The following is a 26,741-nucleotide window of genomic DNA, read 5'->3' on the forward strand; positions in this document are numbered from 1 at the left end:
ACTTTTGGAAAGAGTATAAAAGTAATTAACTATTCAATTACTAATCAATTTAAAGGGGAACTGCAGTTTTTTTTCTGTCAATCACAATGCTTATGTGAGATAAGCATACATGTTTTTCTTTTTTATGCATTCGAACTAATAAATGCTAGCAGATTCAGATAACAATGAAAGTAATGAGGTTCACTCTATTTCAACTACAAAGCGTTCTAAAAAAATCAAAAAACCTCCATCAACTTTTTAGTAAACGTACACGCTCCAAATACATATGTGATGTAGTAACACGCACATTCATAATAACATGTAACATTTACATATTTTGGTCATCTTTTAAGCATATAGCGGCACAATAATTTCACAGACGCATCACAAAGTCCATTATTTCCTACAACAAAAACAACGGTAACACTTTGGTGTGGGGAACATATTCACCATTAATTAGTTGCTTATTAACATGCAAATTAGTAACATATTGGCTCTTAATTAGTCATTATTATTATACAACCAATAATCCCGTAAAACTTTAGTATGGGGAACATATTCACCATTACTAACCCTAACCCTAACACTCTATCCCTAACCAAAACCAAAAGACTCTAAATGAAGTCTTTGCTACTTAGAATATGTTTCCCTCGTGTCCAAATAACTCTAAATTAAGTCTTTGTTACTTAGAATATGTTCCCCATACTAAAGAATTACCATAACAACAACTACTAATCAAGCAGACTTCAAGAGAGCCAACAAATACTACTTTAGAACAAATGAGCATGAATATACGGAGGATGAGCTACAAGTATTAGAAGTATTAGAAGCAAGTAACACTATTGCTAAATGCTTAACAGGAATTACAAACTACATAATAAAACAATCACTGTACAATGATTGTTCTCACTGGGACGCCGACTAATAGGATGTTCACATCTTCCCGTTTAAATAAAGAATTATTCATAATCCTCACTAGGGATTTACTGTATATCGTTAAGATGTTATCGGTTCAATACCCTTATGATATTCCTTATCAATACCGGTATTCATCTGTACTCATATCGGTAATACCGGTATACGTAATTTGTGGAAATAAAGATGTAAAATAAAATGTATTTCAATCATAACACCTCCAACATGATGTACTGTTACATCTCAGAGCATGGAAGTCTTTTATCAATGCCTATGTTTTTAAGTCATAAAGAAGTCAACTATGTGTGCAGTGCAAGGTGAAATGCAGTTATGTCATCTTCTTGTAAAGACCACAAAGACCCATCACCCTGTTTCTATTTATTACAATTTCACTTAGCTGGAAATACTATCTATATATGACATGCATGTGCAGAGCACATACCTTTTACATTATATATCATATCAAATATATCTTATAAATCAATACAATCAATTAACATGTTATGTGAGTGTGCATTTTGTAACAACAGGATCTGTTAATTGAATTTATGTTGCACACAGACGTATTTGAGTGACGGACCGGAAGCCATATTGAGTTTGTGGATTGGCCTGTGGATTAAAAGATCGCTAGGTGACTCGTCGTGAGTAAATCGTGTTCACTTTTAACTGACACAGTGTGCGTGACTTTGAGGAACTTTTGAGGAGGAAATATTGTTGTGTTCCAAATTTTGTGTGGCGTTGCTTCCTTATTTGTCATTATTTAAAGCTGATTTAATGTGTAGCAGCGGCAGCTGAACTTCATGTGACAGCGTGTCATAATTACGTTGATCAGTTGGAACGAAAAATAGGGATAGCAGTATCGTTAGTCCAGATTCTTCATGGTCCTAATGGACCAACCCAATTAGGAACCGGTACTAAAAAATAGCGGTAGTCGGTAGGGCTGGGGATATATCGAGTTTGTAAGATATTTTGATATATTTTAAAAAAAGATATGAATTAAGAACATATCTTAATAGCGATATAATTTATTTCACATTAAAATCACACCGCTTATCCCTCTCAACATTACATGGTCTACTAAACCCCTCCCTTTCCTCCTTCCAAAAAAACCGTGCTTGCACGAATAAGAACATCCATGATTTATTGGTTGTTTATTATGATGAGTCACAATTGGTAGATATTAGGGCAAAACATTAGGGACAAGCCAAACAGAGGCAAGATAGGGCAGGTCATCAAACCAGGAAGGGAAATCACAACAGACATCCCAAATGACAACGAGAGAGTTGTAAAAGAGAAGAGGGAATATTCAAGCGGGCGATTTATATACTAAAAAAACTAGTGGAAGATGGCAGGGGGATTGTTTTGTTTAGATTTTTCTTTCAGTGATGCAGATGATGTCCAAAAAACCCACAATGCGTCTACTTGGCCACATTTGGACAATTGTATGCGTCTGGATAAAACATTCATTTGAGTTGTTTACCATGTAAGCCCAAATCAAAACTGTTCTCGAGTTATCGAGCCAGGTATATTTCGCATAAGAAATGCTGCCAAAAATGTATGCCAAAGTGAGGTAGATCACAGCTGCACAATTAAGTCAAGTCACTTACGATTAGGTGACAACTTGTCCAGGGTGTACCCCACCTCCAGCACCCGCTCGACCCCGAAAGGGATAAGCGGTAGAAAATGAATGGATGTATGGATGGACTTACTTGGCACTGACCAGAACTGTACGTGTGTGACAGTCCATTACATCGTCGACTGGGAATCAAAAAGTGTCTGCGTGCAAATAAATGTTTTATCCAAGTTTGATTCATTTTGTATTATTTTCACAGCTATGTTACTTATATTACGTAGAAATAATATTTTTCTGTTATATTTTTGCTATGTAATTCTGTGCTACTTAAATAGTTTATTTTCTGTGCTGATAATACTAGGGGTGTAACGGTACGTACACTTGTATCGAACCGTTTCGGTACGGGGGTTTCGGTTCAGCACGCGGGCGTACCGAACGAGTTCGGAAACAGAAGTCTTCACAAGCTGCTCTGCTTTCTGCCTCTGTCTCATTGTCCCGCCCACACAACCATCTGATTAGTTACATACAAAGCCAATCAGCAGTGCGTATTCAGAGCGATGTAACAGCCAATCGGCAGCGCGTATTCAGACTTCAGAGCGATGTAGTCAATCCTTCAGCATCGAGCAGAGATATTCGTTTAGCAGGGAAGGAGCGGACTCTACCCAAATTATACTAAACACTTCCCAGTCATAACTATTACAAACATCACTATGAGCCCGTTGACTTTCTAGAAACTTAAACTGCAGCTCAGCTCACTCACAGTATAGGCTTGAGACGAAGGCTAATTAGATTTTAGCGTAACGTTAGCTCATTTTGCTGTGTGTGTGTGTGTGTGTGTGAGTGCGTGCATGAGTGCGTGCGTGTGTGTTAGGGGCAGCAAAGCCCTGTCTGTCTGTTATTTCATTGAATTCCATTGTGTTTAGGGATGAATAGTCTCTCCTTTTGCAATTGTACTATTTTTCAGCTATAGTTACATCAATCATTAGTAATGTAGCAGCCTAGTTTTGAATAGCAGGTTCCCTGCTCTCACATTTTGATAAAAATACAACATTTACATAATAAAAGTCAACTACAGGCTTCCCTAATGCTGTAATAAATTAAGCATGATGAGTTGACATTAAACAGTTTCAATAGAAACTGTTTAATGTTGCACTTTTTATATGTAGAAGAAAGGTTTTGTCATTTTATTTAATCAAAGCAACAACTTGAGGCAGTTTAATGTGGATTAACGTGGGCAGACTTATTATAGTGTTCCCAATGTTAAAAGGATAAAGCCATTGTTTACAAATTTGGTAAATAAATAACCAAAAAAATTAATATTTTGTTGTTTTCTTACTGTACCGAAAATGAACCGAACCGTGACCTCTAAACCGAGGTACGTACCGAACCAAAATTTTTGTGTACGTTACACCCCTTGATAATACCAATCTTGACTAACTGGGTAATAAAAGTGCCACTGACTGTTTACACTACAGTTGGCATTCAGTTCAATTTCAATGAATCTCTCTCAAAAATGAATATCTTTATATGTATACTTTCACCGGAACATATATCGATATATATCGAGTATCGCCCAGCCCTAGCATTCGGTATAGATCCGTAATCCTCACGCAGATTTAAAAAAAAGAAGCGCAAACCAGCGTCTTCTCACAACTTTCTTTCTATCTCTAATGTCAAAGTTGACCAACTTCTTAGTTTATGGACTCAACATTCTTAATAATATAAAATTAACTTTTACCAACTCAGAGGCGATAGAGCAGCTCAGTATGTCAAGAGCTGCACAAGCTAGTTACCTCTCTGTGATTGCAGCAACGCTAATGGAGAATTGTTGGCGGTTTTTGGATGTTTTTAGAGGACTTGATGAGCGCAATAGATGACGTCTATTAGCTTCATTGCATAATTGCATAAAAAAGAATATCATATGTGTTGTTGTCTCACATAAGTATTGTGAACGATGGGCAAAATTCCCCTGAAAAGTGTGGTTCCACTTTAACACAATTGTCATAATACCCACCTTTTCAATCCATTTATTTTGTAATGCAATACAAAAAATAAGAAACTCACCTGATGTCTTAAAGGGGCATTCAATGATGTTTCCTTTGCTAAATGTACGGATAGAAATGTAAGAAACAGTTATTACATGCATTGTGTTGAGATAATTTTCAAGAAAGGTACATTTCTGTACCTGTGTTACAAGATGACTTCCGCTTATCAGTACACAACTGCTGGGTTGCGGTTTGTCCACTGTTGGAGTGCATTTCTTGTGCAAGTCTGAGACAATTGATTGGGTCAACATTGCCTGTGCTCTCTATGATGAGGCCTGTTTGAACTTCTGTCATATCCATGCTCAGTTCATCTTCAGGAAAGTCTAGATCTCTAGTAGATGGTGCCTTTGTCAACAAAGGGTACGCCAATCCAGAATATCTTGCATTAATGCTGATGTCTTTGGGTTTTGAGGTTCTTAGAACGTTTTGTAATCCAGGGTTTAAATTCATTGCACATGATGACATTCCAATAGTATCTCTGTGTCTCTTTTCCATAGAAGAAACCGCTTTTCTGTTGCTGCCAAAAATGGCCAAATTTGGAGGATCTGACAGATCTGTTGTGATTTTACCGGTGTTACTCTTAGTTATGTCCATGCACATGTCCTCTGCCGTGAACCTCACAGTTTTCTCTCTGCAATCTTCTTCAGCTTTCACCCTCTGGCACCTTTTGGGCACAAAACACAAGATCTTTGACACACTGGTAAACTGACTACTTCCATCCATCCATCTTCTTCCACTTATCCAAGGTCGGGTCGCATGGGCAGCAGCCTAAGCAGAGAAGCCCAGACTTCCCTCTCCCTAGCCTCTTCGTCCAGCTTCTCCAGGGGGATCCCGAGGCGTTCCCAGGCCAGCCGGGAGACACAGTTTACCCAAAGTGTTCTGGGTCTTCCCCATGGCCTCCTACTGGTCGGATGTGCCCTAAACACCTCCCGAGGGAGGCGTTCGGGTGGCATCCTGACCAAATGCCCGAACAGCCTCATCTGACTCCTCTCGATGTGGAGGAGCAACTTGTTTTACTTTGAGCTTCTCCCGGATGACAGAGCTTCTAACCCTATCTCTAAGGGAGAGCCCCGCCACCCGGCAGAGGAAACTCAATTCGGCCGCTTGTCCTTTCGGTATAACCCAAAGCTCATGACTATAGATGAGGATGGGAACGTAGATCAACCAGTAAATTGAGAGCTTTGCCTTCCGGCTCAGCTCCTTCTTCACCACAACGGATTGATACAGCGTCCGCATTACTGGAGACGCTGCACCGATCCGCCTGTCGATCTCAGAATCCATCCTTCCCTCACTTGTGAACAAGACTCCGAGGTACTTTAACTCTTCTACTTCAGGCAAGATCTCCTCGCCCTTTTCCGGGCGAGAAAAACACTGACTACTGTCTCCTATAATTAATTACGACAAATTACCATTTGACTAGAACAGTGGTTCCCAAACTTTTTTTTTAACCAAGTACCACCTTAAAAAACATTTTACTCTCCAAGTACCACCATAATGCCCATTATTAAAATACAGTAGCGAGAATACTAGGCAGAGGTTTAATTTAACAGTATATTTAAAGCTTTGGCCACTGTAACATTACACAGTCTGAACAGTAACACTGTGTTTGAATTTCTAAATAAGTGATTATTTGGCATACCACATTTTGAGAATCACTGGACTAGAACACAAGACAATCACTCTTGGTCTGGACAAATACTCTTAAAGCCAAAATAAAAGAAGAAAAAAAATACACATCACACAGTTATTCCTAGCTGCTCGACAATATCGACTAATGTAAATGAAAAGCCAATGTGAGATGTACAGAAAACGTACCTGTCTTCTGATGCTGTAAAAAACAATTTGAACAATGGTTAGCACACTCCTTAAAAAATTACATAATGAGGAAGTTCAATTTGTTAACTGAAAGAGTACCCTTTGGTGTCGCAGTGGCTTGCTTCTGTGGGTTCTCTTGGTTCTGTGATTGTTGTGAACCTCTATCAGACTGAGAGTACATTTCTTTTGTGGGAAATAGACCCTGAAAAGGATCGTCATCGTCGTCAGCGGTCAATCCTGTAACTCTGCCAGTGTGTGTCACATCCATATTAACGTCTTCATCTTGACAGAGTGTGCTGCCACAGGATGATTCTCTAACATTCCCGGCATTTCTAAAGAAAGACGGAACGTGATTTTCTTTATCCACATTGGCCTTTTGGGTTTTGGTCTGGGAGAGGCTTGGGTTAACGGTAGCATTAGAAGGTTTCATCTTCAATGCAGTTGGTTTTGAAAGACTTGGCAGAGAGTGGGTCAAAGAAGGACCACAGCTTGGCACTGATTGACTGAAACCTGTGTTTCTGCCATCAGGTGGAAATTCAAACCCTCTGGCCATGTTGAATGTATGCCTTGGGTTAATATCTGAGGATACACAATCTGCTGTACTCTTTCCACTCGAAAGGAAGTTGGAACCAGTCTTCTGTGGAGCACCGAATAGATCGTCTTCACAAAAGGCAATGTTGATAGTGTGTGACTGGGTCAGGTCCAAAAATCCATCATCATCACAATAAATCATGGTTTTCTCCCCAAAGCCTGTGTCCGAGTTGGCCTGAAGACAAATAACATGTAGGTCAGGTGTGTCAAACGTACGGCCCGCGAACAGGTTTTATCCTGCCCGTTTGATGAGTTTGCTAAGTGCAAAAATTAACCTGAAATTTTTTAATGAAAGCTGTTCTAAATGTGTCCCACTGGATTTCGCAATAGCAATAATTTGTATCTAATCATTGGTACTTTAACTTAATGACGCTATATATGTACAAAATAAACTAAATGATGTTAGTATATCAGTCGAGGAAAATGATCAACTACATAAATAACATACTGTAATTTGATTTTGATATAATTTTTTTATTTTGATGGATTGAAAATTAACTCTAGTGAGTTGACTGATGAACATTATGACATAATTTATTCAGAAAATATAAATAACGACAAATAAAGTATATATACTATTAACCGCAACAGGTAATTTAAAAAAAAAACAAAAAAAAACATTTTGATTTGTACAATTTCAAATTGCGCTTGTTCTGTTTTTAAACAAAGAAAACAATCTGAAGTTGTCTTTATTTTTAAGTTATTGTGCCGTGATTTTACCAGTCCAGCCCACTAGGGAGTAGATTTTTCTCCAGTTGGCCCCCCATCTAAAATGAGTTTGACACCCCTGATGTAGATGAATGGCTTGCTTAAAGTGTTCAGTTTCATCTAGATCACAGGTGTCAAAAATAACCCCTGATGTAGATGAATGGCTTGTTTACAGTGTTCAGTTTCATCTAGATCACAGGTGTCAAAAATAACCCCTGATGTAGATGAATGGCTTGCTTAAAGTGTTCAGTTTCATCTAGATCACAGGTGTCAAAAATAACCCCTGATGTAGATGAATGGCTTGCTTAAAGTGTTCAGTTTCATCTAGATCACAGGTGTCAAAAATAAAGTCCGGACTGGTCCGCCACATCATTTTATGTGGCCTGCAAATGCCTGGAAATAATTTGCACCAATAAAGTACCTTAATTTTTCTTACTAAATGTATGTGTTCTTTCCATTTTGACAGAACAACATGTATGTACTGCATGAAATTGCAAATGTTTTAAACTGTAATATTATCCAATATTGCAACAAACATATATTTTCCAAACATTTTTTGTCAAAATAAAAATAATTATATGTCTGCTTGACTTGTGATTTCAAAGCCATATCAAATTGTACACTGTTAAAATTAAAATAGAGTTTACGGTAAAACTTATGGTGGTATCTTTTTTAACAGAATGGAACAATAAATTGAAAGAAAAAAAAAACTAACACTGTTTTTACGATAAAATTATGTCGACTGAGATGCCAGTTTTTACCGTAAAATCTACGGTTGTTGTTTTTACAGTGCCATCCATCCATTTTCTACCGCTTATTCCCTTTCGGGGTCGCTGGGGCACTGGCGCCTATCTCAGCTACAATCGGGCGGAAGGCGGGGTACACCCTGGACAAGTCGCCACCTCATCGCAGGGCCAACACAGATAACATTCACACTCACATTCACACACTAGGGCCAATTTTTTTTAGTGTTGCCAATCAACCTATCCCCAGGTGCATGTCTTTGGAAGTGGGAGGAAGCCGGAGTACCCGTAGGGAACCCACGCATTCACGGGGAGAACATGCAAAGTCCACACAGAAAGATCCCGAGCCTGGATTTGAACCCAGGATTGCAGGACCTTCGTAGAGTGTATTACCGTAAATTGAAAAATGGTACCACTTTTTTACGGCAGCTCAGTGGCCAGAAGCAAAAAAAAAAAAAAACAGTGGTATTGTCTTTCCAGTTACAATATTTTGTAGGAACAACTGTATGATTTTATAGTAAAATGCTAGCGATTAAGCCGCCATTTTTTTCCGTTTTATCATTCACCAAAATACGTAGTAAAAAAAACTGCTTATTTAACAGAAAAAAATCTGGTGACTAAGTTGCCATTTATTTTTTGTGTAAAATCTAGATGTTTTTTTTTTTACAGTGTACGTAAATATAATAAGCAAATGCATACGCAAATTGGTATATTACTCAACTGTTACAGGCGGCCCCCTGAGGGATGTCATAACTACCATTTGACCTTCAACAAGTTTTACAACTCTGATCTGGGTTATAGCAGGGGCGATAAATCAATTTTATCAATTTGTTTTTATTTTTTTTTGCAGACGATTTAAAAAAAAAATCTTAGTTTTTTTTCCTTTTGGTCCGGCCTACTTTTTGTCCTAGCAACTTCCGTAGCTTCCACCCTCCCCCCTTATTTTCTTACGAAGATTTACACACACAAACACATAGCTAGTGTTAACGCAAACGAGAGCGAAATGTATGTTCTAAAGAAATGAATAGTATCATCAGTGGTTTTGTGGCAACAGGTGTACAACAAATGATTGCATGGCTCAAAATTTGTTTAAAAAAAAAAACAGTTTAAAAAAACAGCAGCAGAACAAACTGTTTCCAGAATCTGAAACTAAAGCATCCAGCCGAATGGATGCAACTTTTTACAAGAACATCAATGGGTTATATTTGTGTAGCGCTTTTCTGCCTTCTAGGTACTCAAAGCGCTTTGACACCATTTCCACGTTCACCCATTCATACACACATTCACACACTGATGGCGAGAGCTGCCATGCAAAAGCTCTAATCACGACCCATCACAACAAACAAACTCAGGCTAAAAAGCAGCTGACTGTGATAGAATAATTTACACAAAGTACCACGTATAGAATAATTTACACAAAGTACCATGTATGATAATAAAGGAGCACAGGAGGAAACGATTTCTGAAGCAGTCGCGAAAGATGTGATGCCCAGACTGAAAAAAAAGCCTGTTTATCCACTAACTGAACTCAAAGCCACATTTTTATTTATACAAGTATTCTTTATTTAGGACAGACGTTTTTCCTCGACTCAGAAGCTCTACAATGAACAACATTTTTTGATTAAAACAATGTGTACTGATCAACATATGAACAAAAGCATCACAATAAATATGACAAAATTCGCTACAACACCTAAATTTAATCTTTTTTTAAAATTATTTTTTACAAAATCCAATTTATATGTTCTAAAAAGAAACCACTTTATATAAAACATGAATTTTGCTAAGAGTCAAGTGCGGTGTGTGCCGTACCATTTCAAACTACTAATTTATGATCAAATAAAGAAACTTGTTACGATTTGTGGGCTTCACGGTGGAAGGGCGGTAAGTGCGTCTGCCTCACAATACGAAGGTCCTGAGTAGTCCAGGGTTCAATCCCGGGCTCGGGATCTTTCTGTGTGGAGTTTGCACGTCCTCCCCGTTAATGCGTGAGTTCCCTCCGGATACTCCGGCTTCCTCCCACTTCCAAAGACATGCCCCTGGGGATAGTTTGATTGGCAACACTAAATTGGCCCTAGTGTGTGAATGTGAGTGTGAATGTTGTCTGTCTATCTGTGTTGGCATTGCGATGAGGTGGCGACTTGTCCAGGGTGTACGCCGCCTTCCGCCCGATTGTAGCTGAGATACGCACAAGCTCCCCCCGCAACCCCCAAAGGGAATAAGCGGTAGAAAATGGATGGATGGATGGGTTACGATTTATCGCTGTCATTTCTGTTCATTGGTTTCTTAAAACAAAACAAAAAAATCGCAAAACATCATAAATCAAATTTTTTGTATAAAAATCTGAGATTTGATTTTCAGGCCATATTGCCACGCCTACCTTTTCTTTTTGATCAGAGCCATGAAGTGGTGCATTCAACAGGGTTTCCATTCCTAAATTGGAGACAAATTATATGAATAATAGCAACCAGCTAATGATCTGTAATGTGAAAATATACAAGTACCCATAATTTGTTGAATTTCATCTTCACTTGTCACCTGGACCCTATTAGAAATGTATTTAGGATTGTGAAGAAAGTGTTTAGTAAATATGAGGATGTCAATACGAATATTCATGTTACCTATTTTGTGTTGGGACTGCTGTTGGGGTAAAAAAACAATTAGGAAACTGGTTTGCAATGCTATTAAAATAAATGTGTTTGAAAAACATTACATACTTGTCATTAGTTCTTGTAATGGACTTCTGCCAGAAGAGGACTTTTTCACATCACTAGAAATAGGGAGAAACATTTATTGAAATGAAATTGATCCCTTTTTTTAACACTGTATTTAAGTAAATGACTGTCGTGTTTTACTTGGAAAAAAGAAGAACATCATTGGCTGGGGCAAAGCTGACTCTTCTGGAATTCCTTCTTTCCACTGGTTTGGCACTCTCCACCTTAATGAATACACAAATAATCATCAGAAAAAAACTGGCCATTTTTTACTTTTAAAAATGTCGAAATCTCTAATTGAGAAATCAGTTTACCTGGTTTTCCTGTTGCTCTGAATCCGGAAATCGTATTGACTTCCGCGGTGCTTTTAATATCTGAAAATCATAAATTGACAGCATGGTTCATACCATTAATTAGAGCAATATCAAATATTCACTGGATCCCCGCTGTTTATGAGGGCTACATTCCCGACAAATAAACGCAAGTATATTATTTGACACTTAATAAAGTTTCTGCATCACTGGGTCACCATATGCTACGCCAGCTCGCTCCTCCCCCTTCAAACCCTCCAACAAGATATATGTTAACTTCCTCTGATTACAGCTCAACACTTACAGAAAAAGGGACTGTTGGAATTATTAGATTATATTTAGCTACAAAATATTATCTTTCTCTCTGCAGACACATTTCCATGTGTCCAACTCCCTCTGAAGTGGCTTCTTTTATTTTTGGACTAAGTGAAGAACACAGAAGTTGATGACTAGAGGTGGGGGAAATAATCGATTTTTAGATGCATCGCAATTCGCATATGGACGATTATAAAATCGATTAGTGTATGTCAATAATCAATTTATTTCAGTGGAAATAAGGTCATGTAGACAGATTAAGAATTTGGCTGACTGCAGGGAGCCATTTTACCAAGAGATTTGACCAGTTTCTTTTTTATAGGGCACCTATGTTCCAGTTGTGCACGCATTTCCATAAATGTAATATATGTGATGGGAATTTCTTATTACAAATCCACTGTCAGGGCTCAAATTTTACTGCGGCAACAATTGCAAGTGCCGCGAACGCCCTCGTCTTTCGCCGTAATCCCCAAAAAATTGACCAACACCTGCGGCAAGAACATGCCGTGACCGCCCTTGACTTTTTACTTGTTAATGGACGAGGGATGTAACAATAAACGGTATAATGATAATTTGTGATAGTTAATAATACCGTTTAATTTTTTAATTACAACAAAACCGTCATTTATTAATGCATTTTCGACAACACAAATTCAGGCGCATGCGCACTAGCGGTGTTTTGCTGGATAATCAAAGCGGACCAATGACACTGACTTTGCTGCGGAGATTTCCCCACGGAGTAAACGGAGCCAAGTGCTTGTTTTGACGTCATTTTCCCTCGCTTCTCGTCGTGCGTTTAAGAGCGCACTGCAGTGTTTAGATCAGGGGCCTCAGACACGTGTCCCGCGGGCAAATGGCGGGCCGAGAGACATTATTTTGTGGCCTGCACCTTGATATGAAAATTTAATGTTAGTGCAATCCGCGAGTTTTGTATGAATGGCGCTTGACAGCATTACATTTGCCACAGGCTCCCGAATTTCAGGGCAACCATTATCTTGAATTTCTGAAGATTTTATTCAACCAATCAACAATGTTCAGGAGGGTGCCGTATTGGCATTGTCTTTAGCGCCCTCTACAATTTGTATGAGAAGTGTGCCAGCCCAGTCATATTTTGTGTCTGGCTTATGGACACATGGAAGTGACTGCAAGACATATTTGATCAACAGTCACACAGGTCACACAGAGGGTGGCCGTATAAACAACTTTAACACTGTTACAAATTTGCACCACACTGTGAAGCCACACCAAACAAGAATGACAAACACATTTCGGGAGAACATCTGCACAGTAACACAACATAAACACAACAGAACAAATACCCAGAATCCCATGCAGCCCAAACTCTTCCGGGCTACAATATACACCCCCGCTACCACCAAATCCCGACCCCCAAACCTGCCCCCTACGCATTAACCCCCCGCTCCCTCCTCCGTGCGTCGGTTGAGGTGGTGTATATTGTAGCCTGGAAGAGTTAGGGCTGCAAGGTGTTCTGGGTATTTGTTCTGTTGTGTTTATGTTGTGTTACGGTGTGGATGTTCTCCTGAAATGTGTTTGTCATTCTTGTTTGGTGTGGGTTCACAGTGTGCCGAATATTTGTAACAGTGTTAAAGTTGTTATACGGCCATCCTCAGTGTGACCTGTATCGCTGTTGATCAAGTATGTCTTGCAGTCACTTACACGAATCTGCAGAAGCCTCATACAAAATGTCGCTGTGCCAACACGCTGTTTGTGTGATGAAAAGGTGGACGCGATGGCGTGTTCTAGAGGACGTTAAAGGTAGTGCTATCACGGCACGCCTTTAATATTTTTGGCAAGGTGAAATTCGGGACAAATTTGGGAGTATAATTGTGTTGGGAGGAGCACTGAAATCCGGGAGTGTCCCGGAAAAATCGCGAGGGATGACCGGTATGTTGCGAGGGCAGGAAAGCCATTCAAAGAAGGTGAATACATTAAAAGATGCATGTTAGATTTTTTAAGAAGTCTTTTCTTGGGGCCCAGCCTCACCCAGTTTCTGCATCAAGTGGCCCCCAGGTAAATTGAGTTTGAGACCCCTGGTTTAGATGGAGACAGGTGTGGACAATATTGGAGACACTTGTCCCCACACTACAAGTATACAGCGAAGGAGAAAACTATTTCATGTTTTGCAACAGGCGATGTGTAGTGAACGTTGTCACAACTTGTTTATAAAGAATTTACTTTGTTGACTGGGATGTTCACTCATCCTTTATTTAACTGCAAACTGTATCAGTGTTCAAATAACATCAATACTGGCTAAAATGTTTTGTCATCTCATCGAATTGAACGCAGGCTGTGAAGATTGTCTATTCCATCACTCGGGGGGTTTTTTGTTGGCCAAACTGTTGTACTGAAACACTAGGAAGGCGTTGGAGAAAAACAAAGCTTGTTTATTAGACTTCATCTTCATTAGCCAAACTGCTTTGTGTTTTATTTTGATATCAAAGAGTAAACACCAGTTGTTTTTTTCATGTCACTGGGGTGTTACTTCAAAAATTATTCATGTGACACAGCATTTTGTTAATGTTTTATTGTGTATAGTTAATTCCTATATGACATATTTCTGCTCAAACTCTTAATGGATTGTCCCGATACAGCATCTCCATCTACATATAATATGCAAAACTTAAATACATAAAAACTCTCTCTATCAAAATGTAAAAATAGAGATAAAAGCATCCTGTTACGACAAAAAGCTGACAAGTTCACATTAAAGAACAAAAAAAACAAATATTTCTCTGTAAATATATGGATAACGTTTATCTGTAGTCTTTTTATTAGACATTACAAATAACATGATGGTATTACGTTCATACCCCAACACTGCTTTACCTAACAATCAGTAATCATGATTTCAATATTGATAACGATAATCTTAATTATTACTTTGGCCATAACTGGCAGCCCTAGATCTCATAAAATGAACACTATTTGTATATGTTTTATATATATATATATATATATATATATCTCCTGTCTCGAAAGGAAATAATGTTTTCCTCGGTGCCCTTCTAACTTGCCTTGGTGCCCCAAAATATGAGCCCTCCTTTAAGGCAATACTTGCCTTGACCTTAAAAAGTTACAATTCGAGGCCTGCACTGTTTTTAAAAGTTGCAAGTGATAAAAGCTTATGTAGTGAAACCCAATGAAATGTAAAACTGCACTAATATACCTAATTTGAAGATGCACTAATATTAGATTTTTAATCGAATCCTAGCTCCTGAATCGAAATGGAATCGTGAAGTGCCCAAAGATTCCCACCTCTATTGATGGCCCAGAAGTGCAACAACTTTGAAATTTTTAAAAACGGATTTCTAAAAGTGCAAAAAATCAACATGCGAAATTTGACGTCTCAAGATCATACAAAATTGTACCCCAAAGGTAAGTATTGATAATTTTACTTTGTTTGCATGCATATCTGTCCTTATAGCGCTGATAAACAAAGTCAATATGTGTTTTTTTGCTTACGAAAAATGTCTGGCCGAGGCCGCAGCCATGAAAATCCACAAAATTTGTGTAACATTTAATCCAGGCAAAACACTCCACCATGGTTACATAGCATCATATTAATTCACAACTATTCGCTCTTAATAGCATGTTATGATGTTTTTAAACTAGTCAGTTTGTATTCAAAATGGCATTTTTATACACTCAAAGTTCCATATAACGCGGTTGTTGGCGTCCATAAAATACAGATTGCGTTATTTCCGATGTCATGGTATACAAAAATCCTTCGTTTCTTACCCTTTTGTTTTGCGAAAAAGTTATGCGTTGTAGCTCAGCTGCCTAAACCAGTAGGTTTGGATATCACTGGGTTGATATTGTTATTCTATCTTTTTTTATATATACACACACTGGTATTCCTTCTTTTATGAGACTTTAATAAAGATTTACTGTGTAAGTTTGTAAATATGCGATAATTTGGTGGAAAAAATTGCAATTGACTCTGTTGGGGTAAAAAATCGGAGTCCGTGGCACGATGGCGTTATATAATAACCTGAAATAATAATAAAAGTGTGAACTTTGAGTTTACTGTAAGTATGATCATGGCGGGGACTTGACACTGTCATAGTGACAACACTGCATGAAATTTATCTTTTTTTTGAACTGCTGTAAAGTATAATTTGCAGAAAACGGCATAGAAAAATGTTAAGTTATAGGGAATGTGTTTATTTCAATTAATCGATTAAATAATTGATTTATTAATTACATTTAATGGAAATAGATTGTTTTTAAGATTGCTTTTTCAAAAAGGAACCATTTGTTGAAAATCCCATTTGAAAATTCTAGGAAATATGGCAGGAACAGCTTTTTTTCCTGTGAATTATATGTACATTTGTTAATTATTTTAATAAAATAATTACATTAATTAATCAAGTTTTTATTTTTGACATTAAAGGATTTTCTTTGGGATTACTGAACTAATCCATTTGCTTTTTATTTCATGTATTTATGACAAATAAGGGAGCTATGATGTTTTGAAGTTCATTTTTCAAAATACAGGTCACACATTCTGCTATTGCCTTGATGGATAATTCAAGACAAAAAGAAAAAAAGATTGATTCTTAAACTTCAAAAATTCATAGCGCCCCTAATATTTGGCTGACCACAACGGTTCAAGTAAAATTGAAACATTTTTTTAAGGTCTTTGCAATGGTAACAATTGCTTTAAAAGATTTTCCATTTGATATGTTTTGTCACATGCCAATACTAATATGCTTTATTATCACACATTTATAAATGACGGATTTAGGATGAATGAGTCGTGTTTTCAGGGGAAAACAAACAACCTATTTTTGGAGGGAAAAATACTAAAAATTGTATTTAAAAAAAAAAGAAAAAAAAAAAGAAGCATTTGCGGGGGCTTTAATGCTATATCGCAACAATACAGAACATACATTGTATTTCTTTCTTCAAAAGTACATTGTATTACTCACAGAAAAAATGTGTCTATTGGAGAATCCGGTGTTTTCACTGTAACAAAAAAAAAAGGGTCATTTAATGTGCCTATATCTAACAGAGTACACATTGAAAGAGTAAAAGAAACCACATTTTTGGATGTAATAACAGATGATTACAATTAACTGGAAATATCATACAAAAAATACACAGAGCAAAGTGGCATAAATATGACAATAATGAATAAAGCCAAATATGTTCTGGACCACAACTCAATCCATATTCTCGACAGAGTTATTACATAAAACATTACATAGAAATATTGGAAAATAATTATAAAAGTATGCCTCATTCACTTACCACATTAAAAAAAAGATCAGTTAGAATAATACATAACGTTGGCTATTGAGAACATTCAAACCCTTTAATTATTGAATCATAAAATATTGAAGTTCAATTATTTGGCGCATTTGTGAAGAACTCAAATTATTTACAAAGCAAACTATAACCTGCTACCCACATATGTACAAAAAATACTCCCAACAAAAGAGGGGAAATATAACCTTAGGGAAATCTAATTTAAAAACATATGTAGTGTCACGCCTGTAGATTATGTTTTCTTTTCTGTCATGTCTGATCACAATGGTGTACGGCCATACTACCCTGAGCATCCCCAATCTTGTTTGTTCACGAAGCTAAGCAGTATCTGGCCTGGGTAGTACTTGGATGGGAGACTGCCTAGGAATACCAGGTGTTGTTTGACCTTTGGACTCTTTAAGTTCCTTTTTTTCACTCCCTTGTTTTGTTTCCATGGCTACCCATTGGTTTAACCTGTTGCTCATTTGGACACACGCACCTGTGTAATCATGTCCCTATTACTTAAGCGTGTCTTTTTCTGTTGGTCGGCCTGGCGTCATTGTGATCTTGTCTTGCTCTGTGCTGACTTTATTCCTGCCTTGCCATAGTTTCCTGCTTCATGCAATGCCAAGTAAGTTTTGTTTGATTTATGCTCATAGTCTGTTTATGTGTTAGTTTTGTTCCTTAGCCCAAGTTGTGCCTCCACTGTGAGCGCTTTTTGTTTGTAACTTTTTGTAGTTAAAATTAAATCATGTTTTTACCAAAATGCCATGTCCTGAGTAGTCCGTCTGCCTTCCTGGGAGAACGACCCCGCAGTAAGCTGTGACCCCCCCATCCTGACAGAATGACGCCAGCATTCAGTTCCCCCGCGACAGACATTAAGGTAACAGACCAAGATTTTTTTTTTTATCCTGTTGATTTTGTCTATCAGCCGGCACCAAAGGATTTTTTTTGCCAGAATCAGACACTTCAAAAACATTTTTTCACAGACCCGCTCACCAGGACTGTCCTTAACCCCCAAGACTCAAGCCCCGCCCCCGTCACAAAATATTTCCTTTTATCCGCCCACACAACCCCAGGTGGGGGATAAAGAAATATTTGGACAATCTAGAGGGGAGGATTCTGCCCCCCTCCTCACCTCCCTCCGCCCACCCCAAACGGACTTTTCCAGAACGCGGTGAGAGTGTCTGGGAGCCACTTCTTGAGGGGGGGGCTGGGAGTTTGTTGGTTGGTTCTGCCCAGTGCGGTGCCAAGCCACAGCGACCAGTACGTCCCCCACCTCCAATCTTTCGGCCTGCTAAGCCACAGCTTCCAGCGAGGCCACCACAACCAGCTCCACGTCGCCAAGTGCCCCCAGTGGCAGCTCCACGTCGCCAAGTGCCCCCAGTGGCAGCTCCACGTCGCCAAGTGCCCCCAGTGGAAGCTCCACGTCGCCAAGTGCCCCCAGTGGCAGCTCCACGTCGCCAAGTGCCCCCAGTGGCAGCTCCACGTCGCCAAGTGCCCCCAGTGGCAGCTCCACGTCGCCAAGTGCCCCCAGTGGCAGCTCCACGTCGCCAAGTGCCCCCAGTGGCAGCTCCGCGTCGCCAAGTGCCCCCAGAGTCAGCTCCGCGTCGCCAAGTGCCGCCAGTGTCAGCTCCGCGTCGCCAAGTGCCGCCAGTGTCAGCTCCGCGTCGCCAAGTGCCCCCAGTGTCAGCTCCGCGTCGCCAAGTGCCCCCAGTGTCAGCTCCGCGTCGCCAAGTGCCCCCAGTGTCAGCTCCGCGTCGCCAAGTGCCGCCAGTGTCAGCTCCGCGTCGCCAAGTGCCGCCAGTGTCAGCTCCGCGTCGCCAAGTGCCGCCAGTGTCAGCTCCGCGTCGCCAAGTGCCGCCAGTGTCAGCTCCGCGTCGCCAAGTGCCGCCAGTGTCAGCTCCGCGTCGCCAAGTGCCGCCAGTGTCAGCTCCGCGTCGCCAAGTGCCGCCAGTGTCAGCTCCGCGTCGCCAAGTGCCGCCAGTGTCAGCTCCACGAAGCCAAGTGCCGCCAGTGTCAGCTCCACGAAGCCAAGTGCCGCCAAGTCCATGACCAACGCCAAGTCCACGACCAACGCCAAGTCCACGTCGAGCTCCAACGCCGTCATCACGCCGAGTTTCATCGCCTGCTACGTTGACGACGCGTCCGCCGCCTTGTCAGCCACGGATGTGGATATTACGTGGGCGTCCACCACGCCAAAGAAGCCGACCTCGTTGGCAACAATTGTGGCCACTACGTGGTCGTCCACCACGCCAAGGGCGCCGACCTTTTTGTCGGCCATGGATATGGCCGTTCCCGGGTCGCCCACCTCGTCAGGCACAGCGGGCTTCTACGCGTCGCCACCATCTGACTCTGCCCCGGTGGATGCGGGGACACGTGGTCTGGTGACCCACCGCCATATCCCCCTCCCGTCCTCCCATGGCTCTTGATCTTTGTTTCTTTTTTTTGGACATCTAGAATCTGTCCTTAACGGGGGGACTCTGTCACGCCTGTAGATTATGTTTTGTTGTCTGTCATGTCTGATCACAATGGTGTACGGCCATACTACCCTGAGCATCCCTAATCTTGTTTGTTCACGAAGCTAAGCAGTATCTGGCCTGGTTAGTACTTGGATGGGAGACTGCCTAGGAATACCAGGTGCTGTTTGACCTTTGGACTCTTTAAGTTCCTTTTTTTTCACTCCCTTGTTTTGTTTCCATGGCTACCCATTGGTTTCACCTGTTGCTCATTTGGACACACGCACCTGTGTAATCATGTCCCTGTTACTTAAGCGTGTCTTTTTCTGTTGGTCGGCCTGGCGTCATTGTGATCTTGTCTTGCTCTGTGCTGACTTTATTCCTGCCTTGCCATAGTTTCCTGCTTCATGCCATGCCAAGTAAGTTTTGTTTGATTTATGCTAATAGTCTGTTTATGCGTTAGTTTTGTTCCTTAGCCCAAGTTGTGCCTCCACTGTGAGCGCTTTTTGTTTGTAACTTTTTGTAGTTAAAATTAAATCATGTTTTTACCAAAATGCCATGTCCTGAGTAGTCCGTCTGCCTTCCTGGGAGACCGACCCCGCAGTAAGCTGTGACCCCCCCATCCTGACATGTAGGTCCGTATGACACTTGAGACCTTTAGCATGTCGGTATGTGGACTTGAATTATGGAATGAATTAAGGAAACAAATTAAACAATGTATTAATATGATCCACTGTTCAAACTCAAAATGTTTACAAAGTTCAAGGAAGAAAACTCTTGATAAACATCTTAAACCTTGTTGAAAAAAGAGAAAATCTTATTCGTCTCATAATGAAAAACCATAATTTACTATTTATTTATGAGACCTTTATTTGTATTTTTGCATTTAATAATGATTTACTTCCTCTTTTGTCTATTCATTTATTGTTGTGTTACACAATGAGTAGTAACAAATGTGTTAGTAATCGCTATGATACATAAAGGGGTATGATTTGAAGAGCTCTGACTCTTCCTTCTCTTTTTGAAGACATGCTGTAATAACAAAATGTAATTATGTGATGTCTTTAGGGGTCTAACGGTACGTGTATTTGTATTGAACCGTTTCGGTACGGGGGTTTCGGTTCGGTTTGGAGGTGTACCGAACGAGTACACATGCTAGCAGCGACCGGGCTAGGACAACATGTAAAAGACAGAGCTGGAAGATCCTCCTGCCTCGTTAAGATCTCTCGCTTGGGAACACTTTGGCTGCGCGATACAACAATGGAGGACGGAGGTTTGCCGAGATTGTTCAGCAGCTACTTCTGACAACACGTCAAACGTGTTGCATCTTTCCAGCTTCCGGCTCCTAAACCGTAGTCGAGGAGCAAGTGGAGACACTCCTCCAGGGCTGATGTATTCACGGGGGCAACATCCTTCACTCTACCCGGCAGTGGGTCTCCACAGCTCAGGACTCCAGGGTAAATGAAGAGTCCAGCGATTAGTTGTAAATCGTACCTTTATTGAGGTCTTTCACACAGCCAATCCAACAAAATACTCGCCGCTCCTTCACCTCGCTCGCTCACACACTCACCTCAATGCTGTCACATATTAAAGGGCCACACACACATATGCTACTCTCTTAACACATGCTAACCCATTTGAAGCGTCACCACCGCATTCTAGAAGCCTCTCCTTGGCGAGTCAGGCAGGGCTAAAGCAATAAAAATGTTTTTGTAGCAGCAGATTTAAGTACATTTTGCATTAAAAACTAGGGGTGGGGGGGGGGGGGTGTTGATGAACGTGGATTTCTATTAAACAAGTTGAAAAACTTTTTGGGGTGTTTGCATTCAGTGGTCATTTGTACGGAATATGTACTGTACTGTGCAATCTACTAATAAAAGTCTCAATCAATCAATCAAAAAAAGCACTTTAATTGTAGAAAAGTTTTGTTAAGAAAACATTCTGAGCCTTATCTTATTTAGTTTTTATTTTATATATGTTGACCACATTAACCCTGGTAATGGACCCTGTGTGTATATGTATGTTATGCCATTGTTTACAAATTTGGTAAACAAATAACCAAAAAATGTATATTTTGTTGTTTTCTTACTGTACCGAAAAAAAAACGAACCGTGACCTCTATACCGAGGTACGTACCGAACCGAAATTTTTGTGTACCGTTACACCCCTAAATGTCTTATATTGTAATTGTAAGTATATTGGAAATACACTAACACAATAACCATAACCAATGTAAGCTACAAGAAGGATTATTATATGTTTTGTATTATTGAATATGACATGGCATGCTTTACTCACTCATTCTTGCCAGGGTCCAAGGGCTCCATTTTGACCTACAAAAAAAAAATGTTTTGTCATTACTCCAATCCACTATGGATTAGACTTTCACAATACCATGTTAGACCCGCTCGACATTCATTGCTTTCGATCCCCTAGGGCAGTGTTTTTCAACCACTGTGCCGCAGCACACTAGTGTGCCGTGAGATACAGTCTGGTGTGCCGTGGGAGATTATCTAATTTCACCCTATTTTGGTTAAAAATATTTTTTGCAAACCAGTAATTATAATCTAAAAAATGTGTTGTTGAATGTTGGTGCTGTCTAGAGCTTCTATATCAGTTGGTGGCAGCTGGTAGCTAATTGCTTTGTAGATGTCAGGAACAGCGGAAGGCAATGTGGAGGTAAAAATGTGCCTAATGCTTAAACCAAAAATAAACAAAAGGTGAGTGCCCTTAAGAAAAGGCATTAAACTTAGAGAAGGCTATGCAGAACAAAACTAAACCTGAACTGGCTACAAAGTAAACAAAAACAGATCGCTGGACAACAGCAAAGACTTACTGTGGAGCAAAGATGGCGTCCACAATGTACATCCGAACATGACATGACAATGAACAATGTCCCCACAAAGAAGGATAAAAACAACTGACATATTTTTGATTGCTAAAACAAAGTAGATGCGGGAAATATGACTCAAAGGAAGACATGAAACTGCTAGAGGAAAAAAACAAAAAAAGAGAAAAAGCCAACAAAATAGGAGCACAAGACGAGAACTAAAACACTACACACAGGAAAATAGCAAAAAAGTCCAAATAAGTCAGGGTGTGATGTAACAAGTGGTGACGGTACACCTACTTTGAGACAAGAGCTATAGTGATGCATGCTTGGTTATGGTTTCAAATCACATTCAACAATTGCGACGACGATTTTTTACTGTCAACTGAGTTATGTCTTTTAATGATTTCTACTGGTGGTGGGCCTCCGCATTTTTTTAACGCAAAAAATGTGCCTTGGCTCAAAAAAGGTTGAAAAACACTGCCCTGGGGGGGTTGCCCACATAGTCATAGTCATCATTGTCACTGTCACCAACGTCTCCCCGGGGTGAGTTTTTCCTTGCCCTATGTGGGCTCTACCGAGGATGTCGTTGTGGTTTGTGCAGCCCTTTGAGACACATGTGATTTAGGGTTATATAAATAAACATTGATTGATTGATTAGAACGGAAGGCCTTTTCTTACTACTATTTAAAGTAAATCAGTCCAGTTAACTATAATATTTGGAAGGAAATGTGACGTTATTCAGTGATTGAAAACGCATTTAGTAGAGTAACAATAATGACCAGTGAAGCTGAAAAATAGATTTTCAGGCAAGTGTGTGCTTTGTAAGCAACACTAATTTTGCAATGTACATTAAGTATATTTATATATATTAAGTAAGACCTCCTTTTTTTCTCTCTCTCTCTCTCTCTGGCACTCATTGAGGGTGGACGCTCCCCTTTCCTCTCCCTTAGCTCTCCTGCTTGCTTCTATGTCTTGTCTTAACTTTTTTGTTGCCTCTTTTTGCACTGCTCTCCATATCTAAACATTGGAACTATTTAACTGGCTTCAACCAAATTGACAAGATCTTGGGTTTGGGCGAACCTGCTGTCGTGACGAAGCGGTTGTTGCTGGACACACGACGGACTCTTGGGAGAAGAAGGAGTGCCGCGTGCCTGGCGACCCTTTTCTGTCGAGGACGTGAAGATATCCACCTATTCGGAATTATGACAACAGGACATCTGCTGATTGGAGTAAGCGTTGCTCTGGTTTGTCGACAAATTGGAAGTTGCTGGCAGTCTTCAAAGTCGCCCGAAGCTGCCACAAATGATTGGAGGATGCGAAAAGAACTGTGGATTACATCGGACCGTCTACCCCGCAGTTTTGAGGACCAGTCATAGACAATTTAGAGCAGTGGTTCTTAACCTTGTTGGAGGTACCGAACTCCACCAGTGTCATATGCGCATTCACCGAACCCTTCATTAGTGAAAAATATATTTATTTATTTTTTTCAAATTCAAGACAAAGTTATAGGTTTTTGGTAACACTTTAGTATAGAGAACATATTCTAAGTAACAAAGACTTAATTTGGTCATGATTAGTGGTCTGGATTATGTTTTTTTTGTTGTTGTTAGTTTTTAGATTCTTTTAGTTCCCGTTTGCGCTCCCTTTTTTGTTTGGTTACCATGCCGACTGGTATTCGGACCGCGCACCCGTTTCTAATCAAGACCCTCATGTAAGCCTGTCTTTGCCAGTCAGTCGGCCTGACGTCATTGCTTGTTTTCATGCAATCTACTAATAAAAATATCAATCAATCAAAAACCACAGTTCGTGTTGCTCGATTCATGCCGTGTCCACGTAAGTCTTGTTTATTTCCTGCCAGAGTTTCGTGTTTGTTCGAAGCCATAGTTTATGTTCGTTCGTTTCATGCCACAGTTTTGTGTTTATTCCACGCCATAGTTTATTTTTGTTTACCTCATACCCTGCCAAGATTTATCGAGGTAATAAATATTTTCCTACTTGCAAGCCTTGTCCGGAATAGTCCCCCCCCCCCCGTCATGACAGAATGATCATAAGTCGGCATGGTAACCCAACAAAACAAGGGAGCGCAAACAGGAACTAAAAGAGTCCAAAAACTTAAAAAAAATAACCAAAATAATCCAGACCACAGATCATGACCAATTTAGAGTTATTTGGACACTAGGGGAACATATTCTAAGTAATAAAGACTTAATTTAGAGTTATTTGGTTAGGGACGTTAGAGGATTAGAGTTTTAATAATGCCTTAATAATGACTAGTTAAGATCCAAAATGTTACTAATTTGCATGTTAATAAGCAACTAATTAATGGTTAATATGTTCCCCATACTAAAGTGTTACCTTGTTTTTTTTACTGGTGCACAAAATGAACTGTGCATGAACATCACCTTGTTCAAACAACAAAACCAACACAGTGCATAAACTCACAACAAATTACACACCTGCAAATCAGTCAGCTGTTGCCGTATCCGTAATACACCGATAGGGAGAAGTTTGTAATTACCCATGTGTTTTGACCTCCGCCGAACCCCTGAGGCCGACTCACCGAAACCCTAGGGTTTGATCAAACCCAGGTGAAGAACCACTGATTTAGAGTGTAAAGCAAATTTTATTTTCACCCGCATACAAAACATTCTCACTTGGATTGTTTCCCTGGCTTCGAGACTCTCGCGAAGGACGGTACTGGGAAGACACAACAAACTCCCTTCTTGTCTCTCATGGACACACACCTGTTGTTGTTGACTTTGGACTAACGACTGCAATACATCAAGGCGGCGGAACAGAGACACACTACGGGCTTACACGCACACACATCCACAAAAATGTACGCCACACATACACACACATCCCCCCCCCAACCCAACGCCCTCGACGCAAATGCCAGAGCGGTGATGAATGGATGGTCAGCGCCCGAGAGCTGCGGCCTACCATCATGACCCCGAACTCCCTTCCCTCTGTTCCTAGACATCTTGAGATGTATGTTGTAATATGCTTTGCTTTGGAGGTTTTTTCCCACTCCAGACTGGGTCCCCTTAGGAGCCAAGTCTAGATTGTATTTTTTTACTCATCCTTCCCAAGCGTTTACCTGTTTCCTATCTGACGGGGAGCCTTAGGGCGACCCATCAGAGTTCTTGTTCTGTAACCCTGTACAATGTTTGTTTGTCTAATCTTGAACAGGTCTGTGTTGCAATGACAATAAACACATATCCTATCCTATCCCAGTGTTTTTCAACCTTTTTTGAGCCAAGGCACATTTGTTGCGTTGAAAAAATCCAGAGGCACACCACCAGCAGAAATCTTTAAAAAACGAAACTCAGTTGACAGTAAAAAGTCGTTGTCGCAATTGATGGATGACTTTAAACCATAACCAACCATGCATCAATTTAGCTCTTGTCTCAAAGTAGGTGGACTGTCACCACCTGTCACATCATGCCGTGACTTATTTTGAGTTGTTTGCTGTTTTCCTGTGTGTAGTGTTTTAGTTTTTGTCTTGCGCTCCTATTTTGGTGGCTTTTTCTCTTTTGTTGGTATTTTCCTGTAGCAGTTTCATGTCTTCCTTTAGCAACATTTACCGCATGTACTTTATTTTACCAATTAAGAATATTTTATTGTTTTCATTCTTCTTTGTGGGGACATTGTTCATTGTCATTTACCAAGAATTGATTAACGTGGACCCCGACTTAAACAAGTTGAAAAACGTATTTGGGTGTTACCATTTAGTGGTCAATTGTACGGAATATGTACTGTACTGTGCAATCTACTAATAAAAGTATCAATCAATCAAAAGTCATGTCATGTTCGGATATACATTGTGGACGCCATCTTTGCTCCACAGTAAGTCTTTGCTGTCGTCCAGCATTCTGTTTTTGTTTACTTTGTAGCCAGTTTATTCTTAAATGATAAATGGGTTGTACTTGTATAGCGCTTTTCTACCTTCAAGGTACTCAAAGCGCTTTGACACTACTTCCACATTTACCCATTCACACACTGATGGAGGGAGCTGCCATGCAAGGCGCCAACCAGCACCCATCAGGAGCAAGGGTGTAGTGTCTTGCTCAGGACACAACGGACGTGACGAGGTTGGTTCTAGGTGGGATTTGAACCAGTGACCCTCGAGTTGCGCACGGCCACTCTTCCACTGCGCCACGCCGTCTTCATAGCCTTCTCTAAGCTTCAATGCCTCTTTTTAGGGGCAGTCGCCTTTTGCTTATTTTTAGTTTAAGCATAAGACACCTTTTACCTGCACGCTGCCTCCCGCTGTTTCCGACATCTACAAAGCAATTATCTACCTGCTGCCACCTACTGATACACGGTTACTCTCCCGAGCTCTAGACAGCATCGACCACTCAACAACAACACATCATTTGCAGACTATAATTACTGGTTTGCAAAAAATATTTTAACCCGAAAGCCTCCCTAGGGAGGTGTTTAGGGCACGTCCAACCGGTAGGAGG

General features: G+C 40.2%; 1 protein-coding gene across 1 annotated transcript in view; it reads right to left on the bottom strand.

Annotated features, from left to right (window-relative positions):
- Positions 1 to 26,741, bottom strand: part of knl1 (kinetochore scaffold 1) — a 45,342-nt gene that overhangs the window by 18,045 nt on the left and 556 nt on the right. The window contains exons 2-13 of the mRNA XM_061885645.1: positions 21,738 to 21,772; positions 16,662 to 16,698; positions 11,398 to 11,457; positions 11,225 to 11,307; positions 11,087 to 11,139; positions 10,991 to 11,009; positions 10,874 to 10,914; positions 10,750 to 10,802; positions 6,427 to 7,093; positions 6,253 to 6,340; positions 4,653 to 5,176; positions 4,532 to 4,569 (exon numbers count right to left, since the gene is read on the bottom strand). Coding sequence (XP_061741629.1) covers positions 4,532 to 4,569; positions 4,653 to 5,176; positions 6,253 to 6,340; positions 6,427 to 7,093; positions 10,750 to 10,802; positions 10,874 to 10,914; positions 10,991 to 11,009; positions 11,087 to 11,139; positions 11,225 to 11,307; positions 11,398 to 11,457; positions 16,662 to 16,698; positions 21,738 to 21,766 — 1,692 coding nt within the window. The 5' untranslated portion in view covers positions 21,767 to 21,772. The remainder of the gene's footprint in view (positions 1 to 4,531; positions 4,570 to 4,652; positions 5,177 to 6,252; positions 6,341 to 6,426; positions 7,094 to 10,749; positions 10,803 to 10,873; positions 10,915 to 10,990; positions 11,010 to 11,086; positions 11,140 to 11,224; positions 11,308 to 11,397; positions 11,458 to 16,661; positions 16,699 to 21,737; positions 21,773 to 26,741) is intronic.

The sequence above is a fragment of the Nerophis ophidion genome, linkage group LG24 (assembly GCF_033978795.1).
Source record: "Nerophis ophidion isolate RoL-2023_Sa linkage group LG24, RoL_Noph_v1.0, whole genome shotgun sequence".
NCBI lineage: Eukaryota > Metazoa > Chordata > Actinopteri > Syngnathiformes > Syngnathidae > Nerophis > Nerophis ophidion.